This window comes from Piliocolobus tephrosceles, chromosome 20 (genome assembly GCF_002776525.5).
Source record: "Piliocolobus tephrosceles isolate RC106 chromosome 20, ASM277652v3, whole genome shotgun sequence".
Taxonomy (NCBI): domain Eukaryota; kingdom Metazoa; phylum Chordata; class Mammalia; order Primates; family Cercopithecidae; genus Piliocolobus; species Piliocolobus tephrosceles.
The window spans coordinates 694022-717900 of NC_045453.1; the positions used below are offsets into that span (position 1 = coordinate 694022).

General features: G+C 46.7%; 1 protein-coding gene and 2 pseudogenes across 1 annotated transcript in view; 2 read left to right on the plus strand and 1 right to left on the minus strand.

Annotated features, from left to right (window-relative positions):
- ATRN (attractin) overlaps positions 1 to 3693 on the minus strand; it is a 177518-nt gene extending 173825 nt beyond the window's left edge. Inside the window, exon 1 of the mRNA XM_023220242.1 lies at positions 3186 to 3693. Coding sequence (XP_023076010.1) covers positions 3186 to 3598 — 413 coding nt within the window. The 5' untranslated portion in view covers positions 3599 to 3693. The remainder of the gene's footprint in view (positions 1 to 3185) is intronic.
- Positions 3694 to 9593: 5900 nt separating this feature from the next.
- Positions 9594 to 10166, plus strand: LOC111548236 (annotated as a pseudogene).
- A 3576-nt stretch (positions 10167 to 13742) lies between these two features.
- LOC111548237 lies at positions 13743 to 22805 on the plus strand (annotated as a pseudogene).
- Positions 22806 to 23879: the final 1074 nt, after the last annotated feature.

Consider the following 23879-nt stretch of genomic DNA (forward strand, 5'->3'; position numbering starts at 1 on the left):
ACGGAGTCTCACTCTGTCGCCCAGGCTGGAGTGCAGTGGTGCGACCTCGGCTCACTGTAAGCTGTGCCTCCCGGGTTCACACCATTCTCCTGCCTCAGCCTCCAGAGTAGCTGGGACGACAGGCGCCCGCCACCACGCCCGGCTAATTTTTTGTATTTTTAGTGGAGACGGGGTTTCACCATGTTAGCCAGGATGGTCTTGATCTCCTGACCTCATGATCCGCCTGCCTCAGCCTCCCAAAGTGCTGGGATTACAGGCGTGAGCCACCGTGCCCGGCCTATTGAGTTTTTTTAAAAGACCAGAGTCATAAGTTCCTCCTACTTTCATTTTTAAAAATGCAAAATCCCGAAGCCCACAAAATATAATGGTATCATCAGGACCGAAGTCATAATTGTCTACCCAGGAAACAGCACTGACATCACCTAGAATCACCTCAAAGGGAATGTCCACAATAAGCAGGGGAGTCCCTTCACTCATCTGTGACACCATCCGAGACAACCATTGTCAGGACTGCCTGTTCCCTGCAACAAGTAGCTCTTCTCCAATCCTCTGGGCTTTCCATGTGGACTCTCAGAGAGAGCTCCCTGGCAATCTCCCTCATAGGTCATCCACTTCAAACTTAATATCTGCCAGGTGTGTACTCTGAGAGCACCCCAAACTCAGCATGTGTGCAATTAAATGTCTAACACCTGCTCCTGTGTCCCTGTGTCTGTTAAAGGTATCATTATCCAATCTATCACCCAAGATAGGATCTAGTTTTCCTTCCCTCACCATCCCCCACCTTTCCAAGAGCAAACCAATTTACAGGGAAGACTTGTTCATTTCACCTCTACAATACCACAAGCTCTCATTACCACTGCTCTGACCCATGCCAACAGATCCCACCTAGCTACCTACTATTTCTCATGCCCAAAGTGAGTCAACCTACTCTGAACATTACAGATTGATCTTGCTATGAAGTCCCCTTCCCACATTGTGGGTCCCCACTGCCTACCACTGTGTCCCAGACTTTCAGAACTTGAAGGATCCTCATCTGACTCAACCATCCATTCACCTGATCTTGGAAGCTTCTCAAATTGAAAATGCCCTGGCCTCACCTTCAAGGCCATTTGTATTCCGGCTCCAATCTAAAAGCCTATAATGTCATGAAAATAGGAGTGAACTACACCATTTCACAGCTCTTGGGCTAAAGGTCAAAATTCTCAATCCAACCCACAGATATCCACTTGGCCTGGCTTCTGCCTTTCTCTCCAGTCTTGTCAAGCTCCCCTTTGCTCTCTCTGCTCCTGCCACCTGGTCTTCCATCCAGGCTGCCATCATCCCCTTCATCCCCGAGCCTCTGTACCTGCTGGCCCCTCAGCACCCCACCCCTCACGTAGGTAGTACCATCTCACCCCTTAGACTTCACATCACTTCCTCAGTGACTTACATTACTCGCAGATTAAGTCAAGACCTCTGTTTGTCTCCTGTTCTTTACCTCCACAGCCTTAAACAAAATTACAATAAAATTTTTGTTGGATTTTTTTACTCCCAAGCTGGAATGTGCGCTCCATAAGAGCAGGACTGTGCCTGTCTTGTATACCACTGTATCTCACAACTTAAAACACAGGAGCCCTCAACAAATACATGTAGATTAACGAAATTCATAAATCGGAACACCCGAAGTTACAAAAGCAGCTTCACTGCATAGTGATCCTGAAGTCACTTGGTTTCTCCATCCATAAAACTAAAGAGCTCATCTGCTCAACGTTCTCTGAGTTCCTTAGAAGACCTAACATTACCTAAGTCTACAATTTGGCTATTCCAAACTCCTCTCTCACAACTCTCTTCCACATAGACAGCAGCAAAACTTTACTTTCCAGCCTCCACAACTTTGTTTGCACCCTTCTTTCCATCTGTAATTTTTTTCCAGCTCCACATTTCCAAATCCTACTTAATCTTAAATGCTCAAATCCAATGTTATCACCTCCTCAAAGCCCTCCTTGCATCCCTCCAGCTAGCCACAACCTCTCCATCCCTGAATTCCCATAGGTTCCCCATTGCCTCATTCAGGTCTCAGATCAAATGTCATTTCAAATGAGAACCTTCTCCAAAAGTCACCACTGGTTATAATTCTCTATCAGACCATGCTGTTTTTATTTTCTTGATAGCATTACCATTACCTGAAATTAGCATGTTCATTTCTCTCATTTACTTGTTAAGTGCCTGTTGCTCCCACTAGAATGTTAAGATGGATGAGAGCAGGGACCCTGTCTGTCTTGTTCACATTTCCCCACTCCCCCACATCAGACATGTGTTCAGTAAACTGAACACCTGCCAAACGCGTGAATGACTCTATAACCCTTATGACTAGGGTTATGTGCGTAAGTTATCTTTCTCTTGCTATATTCCAAACTCCCTGTGGACAAGGCCAAAGTCTGGCTAATCTATTTGTCTGTATTATCTGGAAAATCCTTGCACAACTGAAGCAAGTAACAGGTAACTGCTAATTAATTTCCTGATTTCTCCAAGAGGAACTGCCCCAAACCAGGCCAATTCAGAACTTCATATTGTCCAGAAACCAAGGCAAATAGGAATCTCCTTCCCTTCCCTCTTCACCACAGACCCTGTTCCAACCTGCCACCTCCAGTGAGCTTTTGCCAAAATACTAGTTTCCTCACTTTCCTTTAGAAGGACCATTGGTCCTTAAATCTCTAATATCTTACAATGCTACCCTTTCCCTTTTATCTCCAGCCAACAAAGCATTTCCAGGGCCCTGTTTCTTCAGAGCACCCCACATCTCCAGTGCATCGGGGAACTCATCGGGTCCTAGGGCACATATGGATGTTAAAAGGAAGTGTTTAAGCAAACCTGGCTAGCTCACCTTTCCTTGGATACCTCATTTAGTTGAAACAGGCCGAGTTTTAGAGCGATCGGCTTTGATGCTCTTTGGGTCCCTCAGCACTCTTCCAATCTAACCCAAGCACCCAAATCCCGTCGGGGTGCCCCGACCCTTGCCCCGCACCTTTTCACCTTCCAATAGAGGAAAACCTCAGGCCAGAGACGATGATCTCCCCGGAAGCAAACGGCCCTCAAACCCCATGGGGCGGCCCTACCCTCTCCACTTTCTGTCCAGCATCTGCCTCTGGCCTGGAGCTGCCTCGAACGCCCCTTAGCCCCAGCCTCCCACACCACCCGCCACTCACCTGAAGCGGCCCCCGCAGTGCTGGCATTGCTCGCCCACCCAGCCGGCGAGGCAGACGCACTGGCCGGTGCCAGGGTTGCAGCGGCCGCCGTTGACACAGGGCCGGTCACATTCCTTGGCCTCGGCTGCGGCTGAGCCCGACACCGCCGCCGCCGCCGCCGCGGCCTCGGCCTCGCAGGGCAGCAGCAGCAGCAGGAGCAGCAGCGGCGAGAGCAACAACAGCAGTAGCAGCAGCCGCGGCCGCAGCGGCGGCGACAGCAGCCGCGGGAGGCGCAGCCCGGCCCCCAGCCCCGGCCTCCCAGCCCTGGTCACGTCCCAGTCCCGATGCGGCCCGCCGCTCCTGCCCGCGAGCGCTGCCGTAGCCGCCGTCCTCCTCCTCAGCCTTGCCTCAGTCGCCGCCGCTGCAGCCACCATCTTCCCGGGGCTGAGACGGCGCCCCGCGAACACATACACACACACCGCACGGCCGGCTCCGCTTCGCCTGGCCGCGCGGGGCGGGGCTGTGCGGACGGTGGCTCGTGCGGTCCACACGGGGACCACAGCCGGGCGGTGAGCGGGGCCGGCGCGCGCGTGCGCGAGTCCGTGCGCGCCGGGGCGCAGACAGTGATCTCCGGCGCGCGCAGCACCGGGGGCGGTCTTCTGATGTGGACTCTAGAACCAGCTGAAACCCGGCTGCGCTGTCCCAGCTCTAGGTTTTCACCTTCGCCTTTCGCCCCCGGCGGCGGGGTTGCAGCCCCACTGGATGCCTAGGAGCCGACCGCGTTGAGTGTTGCCCTCCAAGAGACCCGGCGCTTTGCCCCAACTCCAGCTGCCGGACAGAAAGAGCACAGGAGTCTACGCGGTGTGGTGCTGGGTGCGGTACTGTAGAAGCCAGGCCTCATTCGAGCCTCTGTAACACAGGAGTAAAGAAAGAACACATGTAGAACCGGGCATAGGCCGGGCGCGGAGGCTTACGCCTGTAATCCCAGCACTTTGGGAAACCGAGGCAGGCGGATCACTTGAGCTCTGGGATCCGAGACCAGCCTGGCCAACAGGATGTGACCTTGTCTCTACCAAAAACAGAAAAATTACCCGAGAGTGGTGGTGCGCGCCTGTAGCCCCAGCTACTCGAGAGGCTGAGGCAGGAGGATCACTTGAGCTTGGAGAGGTCAAGGCTGCAGTGAGCTGCAGTCGCAGCACTGCACTCCAGCCTGGGCAACAAAACAAGACCCTGTGTCAGAAAATGAAGAACCTGGTATGCAGGCTGTGCTCAGTAAATGCCTAATAGACTGAAGACACACAGCCAGGCCTCTTGATAACAGACGGACTGTAGCTGACCAGACCCCCTACCTTTAATTCTGTAAAAGTTTGGAGTTACCTTGCTCCCCACAGTTTGCCCTCCAACCATCTTCTCTGAAGAGAGGGCAGCATACAATTAGGAACTGGCGCTCACATAGACCTGCCCCTTCTTGTCTGGTAGTTGTTACTCTGGCGTCCCTCAATGAGACGTCTTCCATCAATGTAGCCTTTTATGGTCTTTGACCCTGGAATCTGGACTGGGTCATGATTGAGACCATGAGAAACCGTGATTCAGTTTCACCAACAGAAGAAGGTGGTAGGAGTGGCAATGTCTTGGTTCTAACTCTCAGCTTAAAAAAAGATCTGGCAACCTTGGCCGGGCACGGTGGCTCACGTCTGTAATCGCAGCACCTTGGGAGGCTGAGGTGGGCAGATCACGAGGTCAGGAGTTCGAGACCACCCTGACCAACATGGTGAAATCCTGTCTCTACTAAAAATACAAAAATTAGCCAGGCGTGGTGGCACGCACCTGTAATCCCAGCTACTCAGGAGAGTTGCTTGCATCCAGGAGGCAGAGGTTGCAGTGAGCCGAAATCGCGCCACTGCACTCCAGCCTGGGGGACAGAGCAAGACTCCATCTCAAAAAAAAAAAGAAAGAAAGACCTGACATCATTGATTTTGAGCTGTTGGTGGTCATGAGCTGCTACCCTTTAGCCACTCTGCTATAGAGAAACCACGTGCAGAGACCACTTGGACTTGGAGAGGGAGAGCTGGGCCACTAGGCTGCTGGAGCCCTCCTAGCTAAGAGATCAGTCATTGAGTGAAGAAGCTGTCTGGGTTGGGTTGTTCCAACCATCTGGGCCGTTCCATGTTACCCACAACAGTAACAGGTCTTTCCTAACTGTGGCTTATCCAAAATGAGAACTCATTTATCATTTAACCCTTAAATGATGAATTATTTATAATTTTTCATAAATTATGATTTATGTTATTTTAAGCCTCTAAGTTTTAGAGAGGTTTGTTACTCACTAATAGATAAGCAGAGCTTTCTCTGACATAACGCTTGTGCTATAAGGAATATTCCTATGGCACCCACCTCAGAATTTGAGCACCTTACAGTCCCTGAGAAACAAAGAAAAACTCTCATAGACCTGTGGAGCCTCTCAGCTTTACCTCAGAACATTGAATTCTAAGGTTCTAAGATGGACTTCCACACTCATACCCAGGTCCCACTCTCATACTCAAGTCCTGACTGTCCTCACTGCATCTTCTTCAAGCCTGGTGAAGCTGAATTGCACAAAAGCCTCACCCCCTGCTATACATCCACACATACTCCCTATTCCTACAGGAAAACTATTGTTTGGCCTAGGCCCTAGCACTGACATTCTGGTTTGCAGGTTATGTTTTTGCGATGTAGGATAAAGCAGAGAAATTGAAGACATGGCCCTACCCTCTGGCAGGACCCCATCAGATGGGGGAGGCTGGCATAGGCCATGCCCTAGCTATAGGAGACATTGCTCCCCCTACTCTTCCAGGCCAGAAGTGAACCAGCCCTTTCTTTCCCTTCCCTCCCCACAGCAAGACTGAAGCCAGACTGTGAAGTTTCACATGATTTTACCAACATTCAGGGATAACAGAAAAGGTGTGCATCTGAAGAACAGCAATCCCTAGACTAGATATTGCTACTCTGAAGCCTTAGAATCTTGCTGCAGCAAACATTCTTTCTTACTTCCTTAATCTACTCCCTTCTCTGGTTCTTTTTCCATAGCTTTCGAACATGCTGAAATTATTTTGTCCTTAAAAAACAAACACGCTGGGTGCAGTGGCTCATGCCTGTAATCCCAGTGCTTTGGGAGGCCAAAGTGGGAGGATCACCTGAGGCCAGGAGTTTGAGACCAGCCTGGGCAACATAGTGAGACCTTGTCTCTACAAAAAGTTTTTTAAAAAATTAGTCAGATGTGGTCGTGTGCACATGTAGTCCCAGCTACTTGGGAAGCTGGGGCAGGAGGATCACTTGAGCCCAGGAGTTTGAGGCTGCAGTAAGCTATGTTTGGACCATTGCACTCCAGTCTGGGCAACAGATCAAGACCCTGTCTCTAAAAACAAATAAAGAAACAAAATCTTACTTGCTATCTTCTTTTTCCTTTACTGCGTTTATCAAAGAGTCCCCTACACATTCTACGTCTGTGTGACAGATTAAAGATGGCTGCAGATTCTCTTACATTCCTTCTATGGAGAGATCAGGTCTAATCCTTGGCCCCAGCCCTACCCTACTTTTTGAATCTAGCCTGGCCTTAGTGATTTGCTTGACTGATAGACTATGGTGGAAGTGAGGTACTGGGATTTCTGAGGTCCCAGAAATGGGACCTTGTGCTAGGTCATAAGAAGCCTTGGCCGGGCGCGGTGGCTCAAGCCTGTAATCCCAGCACTTTGGGAGGCCGAGACGGGCGGATCACGAGGTCAGGAGATCGAGACCATCCTGGCTAACCCGGTGAAACCCCGTCTCTACTAAAAAATAAAAAAAAATTAGCCGGGCGAGGTGGCGGGTGCCTGTAGTCCCAGCTACTTGGGAGGCTGAGGCAGGAGAATGGCGTAAACCCGGGAGGCGGAGCTTGCAGTGAGCTGAGATCCGGCCACTGCACTCCAGCCTGGGCGACAGAGCGAGACTCTGTCTCAAAATAAATAAATAAGTAAATAAATAAATAAATAAATAAGTCTTGCCGCTTCCTTCTGTAGTGTCTTGGAACACTTGCTCTGGGAAAGCCGGCTTCGATAAAAGATGTCCAGCTACCCTGAGACCACCAGGCTGTGAGGAAGCCAGCCCCCAGCCATTCAAGTCTTCCCAGTTGGGGCCTCATATAATCATGAAGCAGGGGGGGTGCTGTTCCTGCTGAACCCACCCCAAACTGCAGATACGTAAGCAAAATAAATGAGTGTACTTGTTTAAGCCATGAGCCAACTGGGGACAGTTTGTTACACAACAATAAATTACCAGAATACTCTGTACCCTGGTTCCTCCAAGGACAAGAATAACTCTTGTGATGGGGACTTGATTAAGAATTAAGAATGATAGTATAATTGTATATAAATATATAATCTACAACTAGTCATCTGTATGTAATACACTAGTATCATTGTCCAGTTGCTTCTCATGGAGGAGGTCGCTGTAGTCATCGTAGCTTCAGAAGTGCTTCTGTTGGACCCCACGTGCCTTATCACAAAGATTATGCAGCTGTTCTGCCTGAAATCCCTTTTTTCCACTGGTCCTTGTCATGGTGGTCATTTCCAGGTCCCAGAAACTGTAATGCCAGTGCAAAGAACACCCAGGCTTTGATACAAATTGCTCTAAGTCCAGACACTAAAACAACAGTTCTTGCCAACTGCAAGAGCAAAAGGGTTTGTGTCCACTTGGTTAGTGCAGGGTGGTTTGAAGGTGCCTTTGCCTATTCTTTTTCACTCAAGTAAGGCATCTTACTCACCTTGGCCCTTTCTCTGATTTCATGCCATCCCTTCCTGTATCTTTGCTTGCATTGTCTCCGATTGATGGACATAGATGGATTTTATAATTTTTGACTTTTACTCATGCAGTGTCTTCAGTCAGATTCCCTAGAGGCAGAATCCTGAAACAGGATCTGAGTGCATAGTTTATTGGAAGATTGCTCTCGGAAGAAACACAGTGAAGGAAGCAAGATAAAGCCCAGGAGGGAGTTGAGAAAGGATGTGGTCTGGTCTTATCTAGAGTTAAGTTTCAGCCTGATCCTGTGGAGAGCCCTAGAGCATGAATTGTACCATAGGATTGATTCCACTTTGAGGTAAGGGAGCAGCATTTTGTACACACATCTCTTTCAGCAGACAACATTCACAGCAGTAAGAAGGATCCTATAAAGGAAATTTGGGAGGGGTACCAACAGATACAAATAGATAGCTCCATGTGTGTGTAATAGATATAACAAATTTTGTTTATCAAATATCTACTAGATAGCAAAGATTGAATACTGCTCAAATAAGATCTGATTGACCATCTGACTTTCCCCCAAACATCACCGGTCCTCATTCTGCACAGTTTGAAACATCGATATATTTTATTGTCCCAAAGTTCTCCTTATACTTTTAGTCAATGTGAGACCAAGCAATTCTCTGATTATAGATGTTAAAATCTCACCTAGAATGTAAGGTACTATGTTGCCTGTGAAAGAGGTTGATCCTGAAGGTTTGGAACAAACACAACTGAGAGGATTCTAGGTAGGAATAAAGTGCCACAGAAAGTTCCAATGGATATCCCACTGTCCAACCAACAAGCATAAGATTCCAATAGTCCTTGTCAGACTATAAGGGAAAGTGTTTAGGAGTCCCTGATCTGGGAGCATAAAGTTATACCTCTGAGCTGTGGGCAGAGCTCCTGGTGGCCTCCTCATACAAGTCCCACAAGTTCAGGAGTTGACCTGTATGTCAGCTCAAGGGACACGACCCTGCATTGGAAAGAGCGCATCAATTTAAAGGCGGAAGACTTGAAATTTCTATGGAATGAGCTAGATTCATGCCCCCTCCCCCAAATTTCTACAACAGAGAACAAAAAGTTTCTCTTGTGTATAGATATTATGAAAACAGTACTACTGCTAAAAGCAAATGACTTTGCTAAATATGGCCACGAAGGACTTCAAATTAGAAGTTCCCAAACTGAAGCCATCCTTTCGGATTAAAATCCATTAGAATTTCTCCTAATTACAGATAACATATTAGTTTCCTGTGACTGCTATAATAAATTTCCACAAACTTGGTGGCATAAAACCATAGAAATTTAAGAGTTGACATGTGCAGAAGTCCTACTAGTCTGGTTCTTGTTCCCACCTGGGTACCAGCTTCCTTCAGCAGTGTAGGCCAAAGTGCTGGGGGCCAACAAAGGGAGGAGTCAACTTGTGGGAATTTTGCAGGCCTGTTGTTCTTAGCACTATCCAAGACTAGACAAAGAAGAGAAAGAAACTTACCTGATCAGTGCCAGAAGTTATTGCACTCAAAGGGGAATAAGCAGGAAAAAAGAAAGGAAAGAAGGAAGGAGGGAAAAAGAAAGGAAAGAAGGAAGGAAGGAAAAAGAAAGAATGGAAGGAAGAAAGAGAAACCCCACAGACATAAGATGAAACCCTGTCCAACAATGGAAGGAAGGCCAGAAAATGGTGAACCAAATTTTGAGGAAAAGTCAAGAGAAGGAGGAAAACGCAGAAGGAACTTTTAGAGAAAGGTTAATTCCATCTCTCCAGAATATAAAGATGTACATAAGAGGCATTTAAGCAACGAAGATATGTTTAGAGAAGTGGATGAAATAGGCGAGATAAGGAGAGTAAGAAACAAACTTACAGGGATGTACTGGAAGGTTGATCAAAACCATCATTACCCCTATTTAATGCAATTTCCTTTATTTTTATTTTACGTGATATTAACAATGCCATATAACTTTCTTTTTATTAGCATTTTTCTGATATACCTTTGTCCATCTTTCTACTTTTAACCTGTTGCTGTTAGTGGTTTTAGATACATCACTTATCTTCATCTCATTGTTTACCGTATTTGGACCAATCTTCAAATCTCTTTTATAGAAGAGCTTTACTCATTTGTAAAAAAAGAAAAAAAAAAGGTTCCTGACAGCATATAAAATGAAAAAAGGGTTACTAAGTGATATGTGAATATCATTTTAATTTTTAGTTTTTAGGGACAGGGTCCTGCTCCGTTGCCCAGGTTAGCGTGCAGTGTCTATTCACAGATGGGATAATCGCACACTACAGCCTCAAACTCCTGGGCTGAAACTCCTCCTGCCTCAGCCTTCCAGTAGCTGGGACTACAGGCGCGCACCACCATGCCCAGTTGTGAATAACATTTTTGAAAGGTAAGAGTACATTTGGATATTACATATATGCACATAAAAACTTGTGAAGGGTGAAAGACAAAAGTTACAATCTCTCCGCAGAGGATTATAAAAGATTTTTTTTTTCATCTGCTTACTTGTGTATTCCATATTCCTAAAATGAGCACACATGATTACTGATAAAAACAATAAAAGTTTTAAAACAGCAACAAAAACAAACCTACAGAAATGTATTCCGTCACAGTTCTGGAGACCAGAAGTCTGAAATCAGGGTGTCAGTAGGCTAGGCTTCTGGAGACTTTAGGGAAGAACACTTCCCTGCCTGTTCCAGCTCCTGGTGGCTGTCCACATTCCTTGGCTTCCTTGGCTTGCGGCCACAAATCCCCTATCTGCCTCCATCTTAACATCACCTCCCCCTCTATGTCCGTCTTCTGTGTGTATCTCCTATAAGGACATTTACTGGATTTAGGGCCCACCTGGACGATCCAGGATGAACTCACCTTAAGATCCTTAATTAATTGCATTTGCAAAGACCTTTTTTTTTAAGACAGAGTCTCACTCTGTTGCCCAGACTGGAGTGCAATAGTACCATCTTGGCTCACTATAACCTCTGCCTCCTGGGTTCAAGCGATTTTCCTGCCTCCCAAGTAGCTGGGACTACAGGTAACCGTCACCACGCCCAGCTAATTTTTGTACTTTTTAGTAGAGATGGGGTTTCACCATGTTGGCCAGGCTGGTCTAGAACTCCTGACCTCAGGTGATTCTACCGCCTTGGCCTTTGTCCAAAGTGCTGGGATTACAGGCATGAGCCAACGTGCCTGGCAACATTTGCAAAGACCTTTATTTCCAAATACAGTAACATCCAGAGGTTCCAAAGATTAGAACATGGACAAATCTTTTGGGGGAGCCACCATTCAGCCCACTTCACACACTACACAGGCAGTCAATTCATTCAGTGTATTCATTTAAGCAACTTACATTTTTTGAGTGATTGCTGTATACCAAACACTGATCTATGCTCCAGGAGGCAGAAATGAAAAAGGATATCAAAATTCCTCTCTTTCCTCACGCCATTGGAATAGCTTGTATTTTAAAAAAAGAAGAAGAAGAAAAGAAAAAAAAAAAAAAAAAAAGGCCAGGCACGGTGGCTCACCTCTATAATCTCAGCACTTTTTTTTTTTTTTTTTTTTGAGATGGAATCTCGCTGTGGCCCAGGCTGGAGTGCAGTGGCGTGATCTCGGCTTACTGCAAGCTCCGCCTCCCGGGTTCATGCCATTCTCCTGCCTCAGCCTCCCGAGTAGCTGGGACTACAGGCGCCCGCCACCACACCCAGCTAATTTTTATATTTTTAATAGAGATGGGATTTCACCGTGTTAGCCAGAATGGTCTCAATCTCCTGACCTTGTGATCTGCCCACCTCAGCCTCTCAAAGTGCTGGGATTACAGGTGTGAGCCACCACGCCCAGCTAATCACAGCACTTTGAGAGGCCAAGGTGGGTGGATTTCTGGAGCCTAGGAGATCGAGGCTGTAGTGAGCCATGATTGTACCACTGTACTCTAGCCTGAGCAACAGAGCAAGAAGCTGTCTCAAAAATAAAAATAAAAATTAGCAGAGCATGGTGGCATGCACCTGTAGTCCAAGCTACTTGACAGGCTGAACCAGGAGGATCACTTGAGACCAGGAGTTTGAGGCTGCAGTGATCACACCACTGCACTCCAGCCTGAGTGACAGAGGGAAACCCTGTCTAAAAAAATAAAATAAAATAAAATAGAAACTTATATACAAACATCATGATATGACAATTTATTGATTAATTCTACTGCTGATGGACATTCGGGTAGTTTCCAGTTTGAGATTACTATGAATCATGGTGCTATGATCATCTGGAAATCAAATACAGGTATTTTGGTGAGTATATGTATACATTTCTATTGGGTAGATACCAGAGGTTTGCTGATAAATGTTTAGCAACCAGCTCACTGGGAAGAAAAAGCCTTCATGCGTAGCACTAGTTGATTTCTATGGTGTAAATACTCCCACCATGACCTATTTCGAGCTCCCATGATGATGTCACTGAGTGTGGAATTGGAAAGAGAGACATAGGCTCAGCCCTCACAAGCCAATGGGAACCAGCTCCAGCACCATGTATGCCTGGGAGGTCTACTGAGAAGCAGATCCCAAGACCAAATTAGACATACAAGGGATTTATTGGGGGAAACGTCTGTGAAGGATAAAGGGGAAGGAAACAGGAAATGGCAAGAGAGGATTCAGACAGGAATAAAAATCTGACAGCTGTGAAGGAAAGTGGGAAGAAAAGATTGGTTAAGAAGGTTGTCAGATCTCAGTGCAGTTTCAATGAAGGCTCTGCCAGGCCAGTGGGGAGTCCTGGAGCCAGAGCTGTATGTCAGAGCAGCAGCATCTTGTAGGAATCAGCCTGCATTAGCACAAATGCAGTGGGGGACCTGGAGGGGGAGCAGCTGGGGCTGCCAGTCAACTTTGCTCCCCACAGCAGGAGAGCTGAACAATGAATTTTCACGGTTGCCACAGCTGGCAACATTCCTTTGCGCCATCTCCATGTAGATGTGGGGTGGCTCTCAGACAGTGTCCGCTCCAGGTGACCTGTTTTTCACAAGTTAGATGCACAACCCTGGCTTGGCTGACTCGTTTGGGAGCTGGACTGGCCGTTTTAGACTAAATAAGCCCCAGATTTCTTGGGTTTATTCAGTGGAAAAGAGAGGGTCTCAAGAGGAAGACATTTGGTTTTTTCCTAATAAGAGCAGATAAGTATTCTAATTGTTAACTAAAGAAATTGGCTGGGTGCAGTGGTTCACGCCTGTAATCCCAGCACTTTGGGAGGCCGAGGCAGGCGGATCACCTGAGGTTAGGAGTTTGAGACCAGCCTGCCCAACATGGCAAAACCCTGACTATACTAAAGATACAAAAAATTAGCCAGGCATGGCAGTGTGCACCTATAAGCCCAGCTCCTAGGGAGGCTGAGGCACAAGAATTGCTTGAACCCAGGAGGTGGAGGTTGCAGTGAGCCAAGATCATGCCACTGCACTCCAGCCTGGATGACAAGAGTAAAACTCTGTCTCAAAAAAAGAAAGAATCAAGCACATTGTCCTGGCACCACCAGAAGCACCATCTCGTGCTTACTCAAGGCCCTGATACAGACCACTGCCAAGATTATGATCAAGGCCTCTGATGCCTGTACAGAGGTCCCTATCTCATGTTGCTGCCAAAGCCACTGGCACCAACTCCCATTATCTGAGAAGCCACTGGCAGTGAGACAGCCTTTTTTATGGTGAAGTGGTTCTTGCATTCACTTGTGCTGTGACTGTGGCAGGAACCCCAAAATGGGGGATAAGTGACACATAACCCTGTCTGCAGAATTAGCTGACCAAAAGCCTGTGACTAGAGATATGGCCCAGATTGCAGTGTTTACCAAGTTAAACAGACTGCAGTCAGATCTGCGTATCAAAAATGGCTCAAGGAACAGGGAGAGTTTAGCTATGAACCCAAGTAAGGCAGGGCCAAGGGCACTGATTGTGGACAAGGTTCAAAGAGGACAGAAAGAAAGCAGACCTGCAGAATGTCCACGAGCTGGAGTCCCAGGCTTGAGGCAGCTTTGAAGTCTGTGACTGTGGCCATAGTCTGGGCCCCCAGCCAACAGGCCCTGTCTCCCATATGCATTTTAAGGGAGGCTGTCATTTTTTGTTTTTTGGTGTTTTTTTAATGTGGAAAGTTCCCACAGTGCTGCTAGGGACTCAGAATCTGTTTGATTCAGGCAAGGAAGCTTGAACAATTTTATATTAGTTTAGGTTCCCCCAGAAGAAAGCCCTGAGGCAGGGATTCAAGGTTAATGTGGGACATCATCTGAGGAAGCAGGTAGGGGTGGAAGGAAGTGAGGCAAGGAAGGAGGAAAGGCGGTCAGTACAGGGTGCAATATCAAGCCAGTTATTATCATGAGCAATTAGAGCTCAATTTCAAGGAAAAACTCTGGAAAATGAGAGAGGGAAGGTGGCTGGCATATTTGGGGTTTTTATACACCAATGCCAGTCAGCCATTGTTGAGGGTCACTAGGGGAGATGATGTTAATTACTCTGCCAACACAGAGATTCAGATCCTGGTTGATCAATCTGTTATTTGTTTATTGGCCATTTGGGTCTCTCTTCTGTGAATTATATATTCATAGTCTTTCCCCATATTTCTATTGGGTTGTTTATCTTTTTCATATTGATTCATAAGTGTTACTTATATATCTAATATCCAGTTACTAATCTTTTCTTCATTATATGTATGACTATTTTTCCAGGTTGTGATTCACCTTTTAACTTTCTCTGTGGTATTGTTTAATAAATATTTGCTTTATTTTCTTCTTCTTTTTTTTTTTTTTTTTTTTTTTGAGATCGTCTCACTCTGTCACCCAGGCTGGAGTGCAGAGTTGTCGGCTTACTGCAACCTTCACCTCCTGGGTTCAAGTGATTCTTCTGCCTCAGCCACCTGAGTAGCTGGGATTACAGGTACTCACTACCACGTCCAGCTGATTTTTGTATTTTTAGTAGAAACAGCGTTTCACCATGTTGGCCAGGCAGGTTTCAAACTCCTGACCCCAAGTGATCTGCCCACCTCGGCCTCCCAAAGTGTTGGGATTACAGGCGTGAGCCACCACACCTGGCCAGTATTTCCATTTTTAATATAGACAAATTTATCAATCTATTCTTTATAGTCTCTGCTTTTTGTGTCTTATTTAAGAAATTCTTATCTTGGCCAGGCACAGTGGCTCACACCTATAATCCCAGCACTTTGGGAGGCAAAGGTGGGCAATTACAAGGTCAAGAGATGGAGACCATCCTGGCCAACATGGTGAAATCCCGTCTCTACTAAAAATACAAAAATTAACTGGGCATGGTGGAACGCACCTGTAGTCCCAGCTACTTGGGAGGGTGGCACAGGAAGATCGCTTGAACCCGGGAGGCTGAGGTTGCAGTGAGCCGAGATGGCGCCACTGCACTCCAGCCTGGCGGCCGAGTGGCGGCCGAGTGAGACTCCTTCTCAAAAAAAAAAAAAAGGAAAGAAGAAATCTTTATCTTGTGCTAACAAAAATGATAGCTAGGCATCTTAAACTTTCACTTTTTAGAGATAGTCTTTAGTCCACCTGGACATTGTTATATAATGATGATGCGATATAGGAATCCAATATTTAAGTTTTAATCATAGAAAATGCCAAACATACACAAAAGTAGAGAGAATAGTACAATGAATGCAATACCTGGGTAACTTCAACAATTAATTTATTTTAGCAAATTAAAGCAGGAATAAACATTTATTATCTCACACCGTTTCTGTGAGTCAGAACTTCAGGAGTGGCTTATCTGGGTGTCCTGGTCTGAGGTCTTTCAGTCAAATTGTCAGCTTGGGCTACAGTCATCTGAAGCCTTAACAGAGGCTAAAGGATCTGTTCTAAGGTGGCTCACACCTATGGCTCTTAAATTGTTGGCAGGAGGCACCAGTTTCTGGCTGTATGAATCTCTCCACAGAGCTGCTGGAGTGTCCTTCTCTCACTGCCACTGATCTGAAACAGAGCAAGGAGAAAGTTGCAAAGCCTCTTATGACCTAGTCTTGGGGGACATACTACTGTATTCATTAGGAGTGAGTCATTAAGTCCTACCACACTCAAGAGGAGGGAAATCAGGTTCCACCATTTTTTTCTTTTTTTTTTTTTTGAGACAGAATTTGCACTTGTTGCCCAGGCTGGCATGCAATGGCGCAATCTCGGCTCACTACAACCTTCACCTCCCAGGTTCAAGCCATCCTCCTGCCTCACCCTCCCGAGTAGCTGGGATTATAGGCATGCGCCACCACGCCCAGCTAATTTTGTGTTTTTAGTAGAGATGGGGTTTTACCATGTAGGCCAAGCTAGTCTCAAACTCCTGACCTCAGGTGATCTGCCCACCTCGGGCTTCCAAAGTGCTGGGATTACAGGTGTGAGCCACTGCGCCTGGCAAGGCTCCACCTTTTAAAGAGAGAAATGTCAAAGAGTTAGTGAACATTTTTAAACCGGCATATAACATGGCCAATCTTTTCTTATTTGAGCGCAGTTTGTATCAGTGCATAACTTCTGCGCATTACTCCAGAATCTTTCGAGCTCACTTGTCTCTTAATCCTGCCATTGCTGCCTCAATTCTGTATAGACTCTCACCAGCTTCACACAGCTGTAGCCTGACACTTCCTCAGGACTTCTCTTTAATGCTGCAGAATGGGATACAGTGGAAATCAGCTCTGTAACCAGGCATGCCCACAGTCTTAGCACTCCTAGAGGCAAACTTTGACCAGTGGGAAATAAGAACCCTCCTTAACTGCTTCCCCCTTTCCTTCCTAGATCAACAGTCCTAAAACACGCCACATGCAGCTTGTCAGAGGTCCTTTGGGATTAAGGAATCACTCTTAGTGGTGGCCAATGTAATCATGCTTCCTTGCATTGGCTTTCCCAGCTTCCCTATTTAAATCACCACCCTACTCTCCTGTTCCCTGAGATCTCCTTCATAAAACCTTCCCACATAGCCTTTGTATCAGATTATGCTTTCTGGGGAACCCAGGCTAAGATACAGTTGGTTACAAACAAGGTCCATACTTTGAATTTGATTTGGTCAGTGTTTTCTTTTTATTATGTGTATTATGTGTGCATATATATATATATATATATATATATATATATATATATTTTTTTTTTTTTTGAGACAGGGTCTTGCTCTGTCTCCCAGGCTGGAGGGCAGTGGTGCAATCTCGGCTCACTGCAACCTCTGCCTCCCAGGTTCAAGTGATTCTCCTGCCTCAGCTTCCTGAGTAGCTGAGATTACAGACCCCTGCCACCACGCTCCCAGCTAATCTTTTTTGTATTTTGTTTTGTTGTTTTTTTTTTTTTGTTTTTTTAGTAAAGATGGGGTTACACCATGTTGACCAGGCTGGTCTTGAACTCCCGACCTCAAGTGATCTGCCCACCTCAGACTCCCAAAGTGTTGGGATTATAGGCATGAGCCACCACGCCTGGCCTGGCCTGTTAGATCTCCCTGATTTGTAGATTGTAAGGCAAAAGAAGGGAGAAGGCGCTTCCTTTGCATTTGAGAATGCAAATACAGAGCATTTCCATCACTGCAGACGGTTCTATTAGAGCTGGCCTAAAACTATCATTTCATTTCAGTTCTAGTATTTGTAATTTCTAGTATTTAATTCTTTTTGTTTTGGAGGCAGAGTCTTGCTCTGTCCCCCAGGTTGGAGTGCAGTGGTGCAATCTCGGCTCACTTCGCCTCCCAGGTTCAAGCGATTCTCCTGCCTCAGTCTCCTGAGTAGCTGGGATTACAGGTGTGTGCCACCACTCCCGGCTAATTTTTGTATTTTTAGTAGAGACAGGGTTTTGCCATGTTGACCAGGCTGGTTTCGAACTCCCGACCTCAGGTGATCTGCCCGCCTCAACCTACCAAAGTGCTGGGATTACAGGCATGAGCCACTGCGCCCGGTTCTAGTATTTAATTGTAAATCTGTCATTCTCTATACATTTATTACCTGGAATTATTCTTAAAAAATAACATTCCCTCATCAACTGTTTAGTTACTTTGAGATATGGTTCATACAGGAAAAGCATGATAGGTGCTTATTGAGTAAATTCTTTGGTATCCTCCAAAGTTCTTGTTTTTGTTGTTTTGCACATCCTTGTGAACTCATGAACAACATATTTGATGTCTTTTGGTCAACTGCAATTACTATTTTTTTTTTTTTTTTTTGAGACAGGGTCTCACTCTGTCGCCCAGGCTGGAGTGCAGTGGCACAATCTTGGCTAACTACAGGCTCAAACTCCTGGGCTCAAGCAGTCTTCCCACCTCAGCCTTCCAAGTAGCTGGGATGACAGGCATGCACCACCAAGCCTGGCTAATTTTTGTATTTTTTTGGATTTATGGTTTCATCATGTTGCCCAGGTTGGTCTCGAACTCCTGGGCTCACGTGATCCTCTCACCTCGGCCTCCCAAAGTGCTGGGATTGCAGATGTGAGTCACCATGCCTGGACTGCAGTTACTATTCTTTTTGATGCTCAAATTGTCCCATACTGTAGATGGGCTTCTACAGCCATATTGTATAGTTTTTTAAAAGTTCTAATACAACAGGGATGTTTCAGGTTCATCTTGTATAACTTCTGCTCCAGACATGGAATCTAACATCTCCTCAAGTAGCTATGGTTCCTTTTAGGGAAAAATGATATTTAAAGACTACATCTGGGTGCTAATAATTTGTATTATTATTAGCAATATAATAATTTGTATTGTCTTGGCCATTGTTTTTGAGATTTGTTTTTGTTGTATTTTGTGTGTTAGCATGCAAAGCTAGAAAAAAAATTTTAATTAATTATTTATTTATTTTTTGAGACAGGGTCTCCCTCTGCTGCTCAGACTTGAATGGAGTGGTGCAATTATGCTCATTGCAGCCTTGAACTCATAGGCTCAAACTGAGCGACTTCCCCACCTCAGCCTCCTGAGTAGCTGGGACTACAGGCATGTGCCACCACACCCCACCAATTTTTTTTTTTTGTAGAGATAGGGTCTTTGTATGTTGCCCAGGCAGGTCTCAATTCCCTGGCCTCAAGCAATCCTCCCACTTCAGTCTCCCAAAGTTCTGGGATTATAGGCATGAGCCACCACACTCGGCCCTCCATACCCATAATAATTTTTTTTCTTTTTTTTTTTTTGAGACAGAGTCTCACTTTGCAACCTCTGCTCACTGCAACCTCCGCCTCGCAGGTTCAAGTGATTCTCCTGCCTCAGCCTCCCAAGTAGCTGGGATTCCAGGGGCCCACGACCACGCCCAGCTAAGTTTTGTATTATTAGTAGAGACAGGCTTTCACCATGTTAGCCAGGCTGGTCTCTAACTCCTGATCTCAGGTGATCCACCTGCCTCATCCTCCCAAAGTGCTGGGATTACAGGTGTGAGCCACTGCACCTGGCCAGTAATTTTTGACTGACTTGTGTCCATAATGTATTGATTGTTAAATATCTTGAATGTTACCCTATGACCTTCAATTTCTGTGAATTAATTGTTTTCTGCCTGCATTCCCTCATTTTGAGGAATTGCTATTCTCTTACCACTCATGATTTTGTAACCTGTCAGTCAGGAACTTGGCATCCCTTTCTATAAGAGTGGAAAAGAATGCTAGGCCACAAGGGAGTTAACCTTGCGTGGGTGAACTTTGACTAGTGCAAGATAAGAAACAGGAGGGAACCAGCAAATAATCTCCTTTCTCTTTCACCCCTCAGTGCACCATTCCAAGACATAACTTTTTAAGAAGACGCCTCTGTAAGCAACAAGCTATGTTCTCTTTGTTTTTCTTTTTTTTTTTTTTTTTTTTTTTGAGATGGAGTCTCACTCTGTCACCCAGGCTGGAGTTCAGTGATGCAATCTCAGCTCACTGCAGCCTCCGCCTCCCAGGTTCAAGCAATTCTCCTACCTCAGCCTCCTGAGTAGCGGGGACTACAGGAGCGTGCCACCATGCCCAGCTAATTTTTATATTTTTAGTAGAGACAGGGTTTCACCGTGTTGGCCAGAATGGTCTCGATCTCCTGACCTCGTGATCCACCCACCTCAGCCTCCCAAAGTGCTGGGATTACAGGCATGAGCCACCGCGCCCGGCCACAACAAGCTATGTTTTCTTGTGCAGCTGTGGTCAGCTCAGTAATACACCATCTTGCATTTGCCTGCCTTCCTTCCCCTGGCCCCTAAGTTTTGTTACCCTAGGATTGCGCCTCCCATTAAGGCTCTCCCATGAAACCTTTGCCTCTTGCTCTATTCTCTAGGGAATCCAGGCAAAGACAATTTCCCAGGATCTTCTCCTTCATTAGGGTAAAAAGCAGTGCTGGAAATTAAAGTATTAATAAGCACTCCAAATGAGTCTTATGACCAGCAAGTATGGCTGGCATAACCTTAAGGCATCCTCAGCTCTCAGATCTTGCATCAACAGGAAATGAGCTGCTAAAGCTGTGCAGAATTCAGAAGGGGAATCCATCCCAGAAACACTTTAGATGTGATCGTGGAGGACAATGGACAAGGAGGATGGGCAAAGGGAGCAGCCCAGAGACAATGAAGTGGGCTAACTGAAGAACAGTGTCTGCTGCCCAAGCCAAGAGCACTTGTGCTTGCTGCTCCTGTGTTGCAGGGAGGTCATGTGTGCTATGAACTGGTGAACACCTTTTGATGTTCTCCTTCTCTCCTGTTACAGTGTTATTTTTTATTGAGGTTCTTCCATCCTTCTTTCAATAACTGGATTTTTTTCTTTTTTTGAGAGTGTTATTTATCTGTCGTACCATTGGTAGTCATATCTGGACCTAAATTAGAAGAATGCAGCTGGCTTCCTGCCCCTCCGCCTCGCTCTTCTTCCCGTCTTCCAGCCTCTCCTCCTTCCCCAGTCTTCTGGTCTCCTCCACCGTGCAGCCTCTGTCCCAGCTCTTCCCCAGCAGACCCCTTCTCTGGGATTCCCTTCCGGGGCTCCCAGCCCCCTGGTTCTCCTGTCCCTGCCAAACACATATTCCGCAGGCACCTGGGGAAGGGAAGTCCTGGGCAGGGCCTGGCAGGGGAAGACATCGGGGCACTGCCCAGTGTTAACAGAGGGAGCTACCAAGAACCAAGTGGGGTGGAGCAACCACAGCCTCTGTAGCCCAGAGTGCAGGGAGCAAGGGCAGAGCTGGTTTTGCAGAGCCCTGCAGCCAGCAGTCCTGAGAAAAGCAGTGAATGTCATGGAGCCCAGCTGAAATGAACTGGTCCCCTTGAGCCTGACCCAAACCCTGGTGCCAGAGTTCTATCCCAGAGCTGAGATGCTTTTGATCATCTTGAGAAAAATAAGCCTTGGCCTCCAGGCCAAATAAAGCAAACTTTTGTCCCATAGAGAATAGTGCTAGTTCCTAGCCGGGCGTGGTGGCTCACAAACCCCGTCTCTACTAAAAATACAAAAAACTTAGCCTAGCGCTGTGTCGGGGGCCTATAGTCCCAGCTACTTGGGAGGCTGAGGCAGGAGAATGGCGTGAACCCGGGAGGTGGAGCTTGCAGTGAGCTGAGATCGCGCCACTGCACTCCATCCTCGCATCCATCCTGAGCGAGACTCCGTCTCAAGAAAAAAAAAAAAGAGAGAATAGTGCTAGTTCCTGAGGACCTGGAGGGCCCACAGCCCTGGGGGACTAGCCAGAAGCTTCCCTGCTTTCTTTCTCAGAACGAAGTGGCTTACCTGAACACATCTTCCTCCTGGCTCACACCAACCTGCAGAAAAACTTCAGCAGCTGTGTCCTGGCCTTTCTCCTGTTTGCGGTCATCGGTATGTGAAGGAAAAAGAAGAAAGGGAATTACTATGATTCCCTTAAATTTCAAACCAAGAAATTCCAGATGTTGAAAAGTCTGGGGAAAGTGGCCATGAGGTCTTATTCCCAATCTGCATCCTCAAGCAGCACCGAAGACCCCACAGGGGCAGCGAGGCCCTCAGCAACCCCAGAGGCCCAGCCAAGGCTATCCAGAGGCCTCCTTCCAGGTGTGGAACAATAACAGCTTTTCCAAAAACCTTATCCCCAGGCTGCAAACCACCTGGAAGAATTATTTAAGCATGAAAAAGTACAAAGTGTCCTACAAGGGGTCAGGGCCCACCATTATGTTCAGTGCAGAGGCCCTGCGCTGCCACCTCCTGGACCATGTGAACGTATCCACAGTAGAGACCACAGATTTTCTCTTCAGTACCTCTGCGTAGGAGGGTTACCTGCCCAAGGGCAGCATTAGGACCAAGGCCATGTCTTGGGGCAAGTGTGCTGTTTTCTCCTCAGCAGGATCTCTGAAGTCCTCGCAACTGGGCAGAGATCTAGATGATCATGATGCAGTCTTGAGGTTTAATGAGGCACCCACAGCCAACTTCCGTCGAGATGTAGCCACAAAACTACCATTTGCCTGCTGAACTCTCAGTTGGTCACCACAAAAAGGCATTTCCTCAAAGACAGTCTGTACAATGAAGGAATCCTAATTGTATGGGACACATCTATATATCATTCAGATATTTTGAAGTGGTACCAGAATCCAGACTATAATTTCTTTAATAACTACAAGAGCTATCGTAAGCTGCACCCCAATCTGCCCTTTTACATCCTCAAGCTCCAGGTGCCTTGGGAGTTGTGGGACATCCTGCAAGAAATCTCCCTAGAAGAGATTCAGTGATGCCTCCATCCTCTGGGATACTTGGTGTCATGATCATGATGACGCTATGTGACCAGGTGGATATTTACGAGTTCCTCCCATCCAAGCACGAGACAGACTTGGGCTACTATCACCAGCAGTTCTTCAACAGCGCCTGCATGATGGGCGCCCACCACGCACTGCTGTATTTGGTGAAGTGCCTCAATGAGGGCACAGGTGAGGACATTTACCTCCTTGGAAAAGCTACACTGCCTGGCTTCCGGGCCATTCACTGCTAAGCATGGGCTCCCTGGTTTTTTATGAATGGTCTCTTGGCCACCCCAGCCTGGGAAGCCCATTTTCCTGAACAATCCCAGCTTGCTCTTGCACTCTGGGGACCTCTGTCAGCAAGATCTCTGGGAATTCAGGAGCCTGAGGGCAACAAGTCAGGCCCAGCCTCCCCTATAGTCACAAAGAGTGTATGAGCCGAGAGCCTCCTGCCACACACACACACACACACACACGCACACACGCATACATCCACACCAGCATTCTTTCCAGACCCCATCCTCCCCACTTTCCACACAGGTAGATGCAAGATCTACCTTTCCCAACAGGGCTGCCAAAGCTGGACTTTGTTCCAACTGAATGATGTCATTCTCACAAACTGATTCTCTATATTGCTTGAAATCTGCACCTAGATATTGATTTCATGTTGTAGGCCAGGCACAGTGGCTCACACCTATAATCTCAGCACTTTGAGAGGCCGAGTCAGGCAGATCACTTGAGGCCAGGAGCTTAAGACCAGCCTGGCCAACATGATGAAACCCCATCTCTACTCAAAATACAAAAATTAGCTGGGTGTGGTGGTGATTAGTCCACCTTCTCTCTAGTTATTCGCAGTTCAGTGTGAGAGATTGACATCTAAATAGGCAGTTAGGATTCAGAGTGCTCACTGCACGGGGGCTTGTGGAGAGATGGGCTTGCCGTCAGTGCACCCAGGAAGGCCACACACTTACTGTGTCTGTAGGTCAGACAAGGCTTCATAGCACTGGGACATTTGAGTGTGTCTTAGGGGAAGAGGAGAAACATGGCAAGCAGATTATATCTGAGCAATGTGAGTTGTGTTTTTCTTTCTTCCCATATTTATTCTCTAAGATCTGCCTGAACTTAGAGGCTCAAGAGAGATATATGTATATATGGATGGATGGATATGGATATACCTATGTATCTATATATATAATTTTTTGAGACAGGGTCTCGCTGTGTGACCCAGGCTAGAGTGCAATCACAGCTTACTGCAGCCTCGACCTCCCGGACTCAACTGATCCTCCCACCTCCGCCCCCCAAGTAGCTGGAATGACAGGCATGCA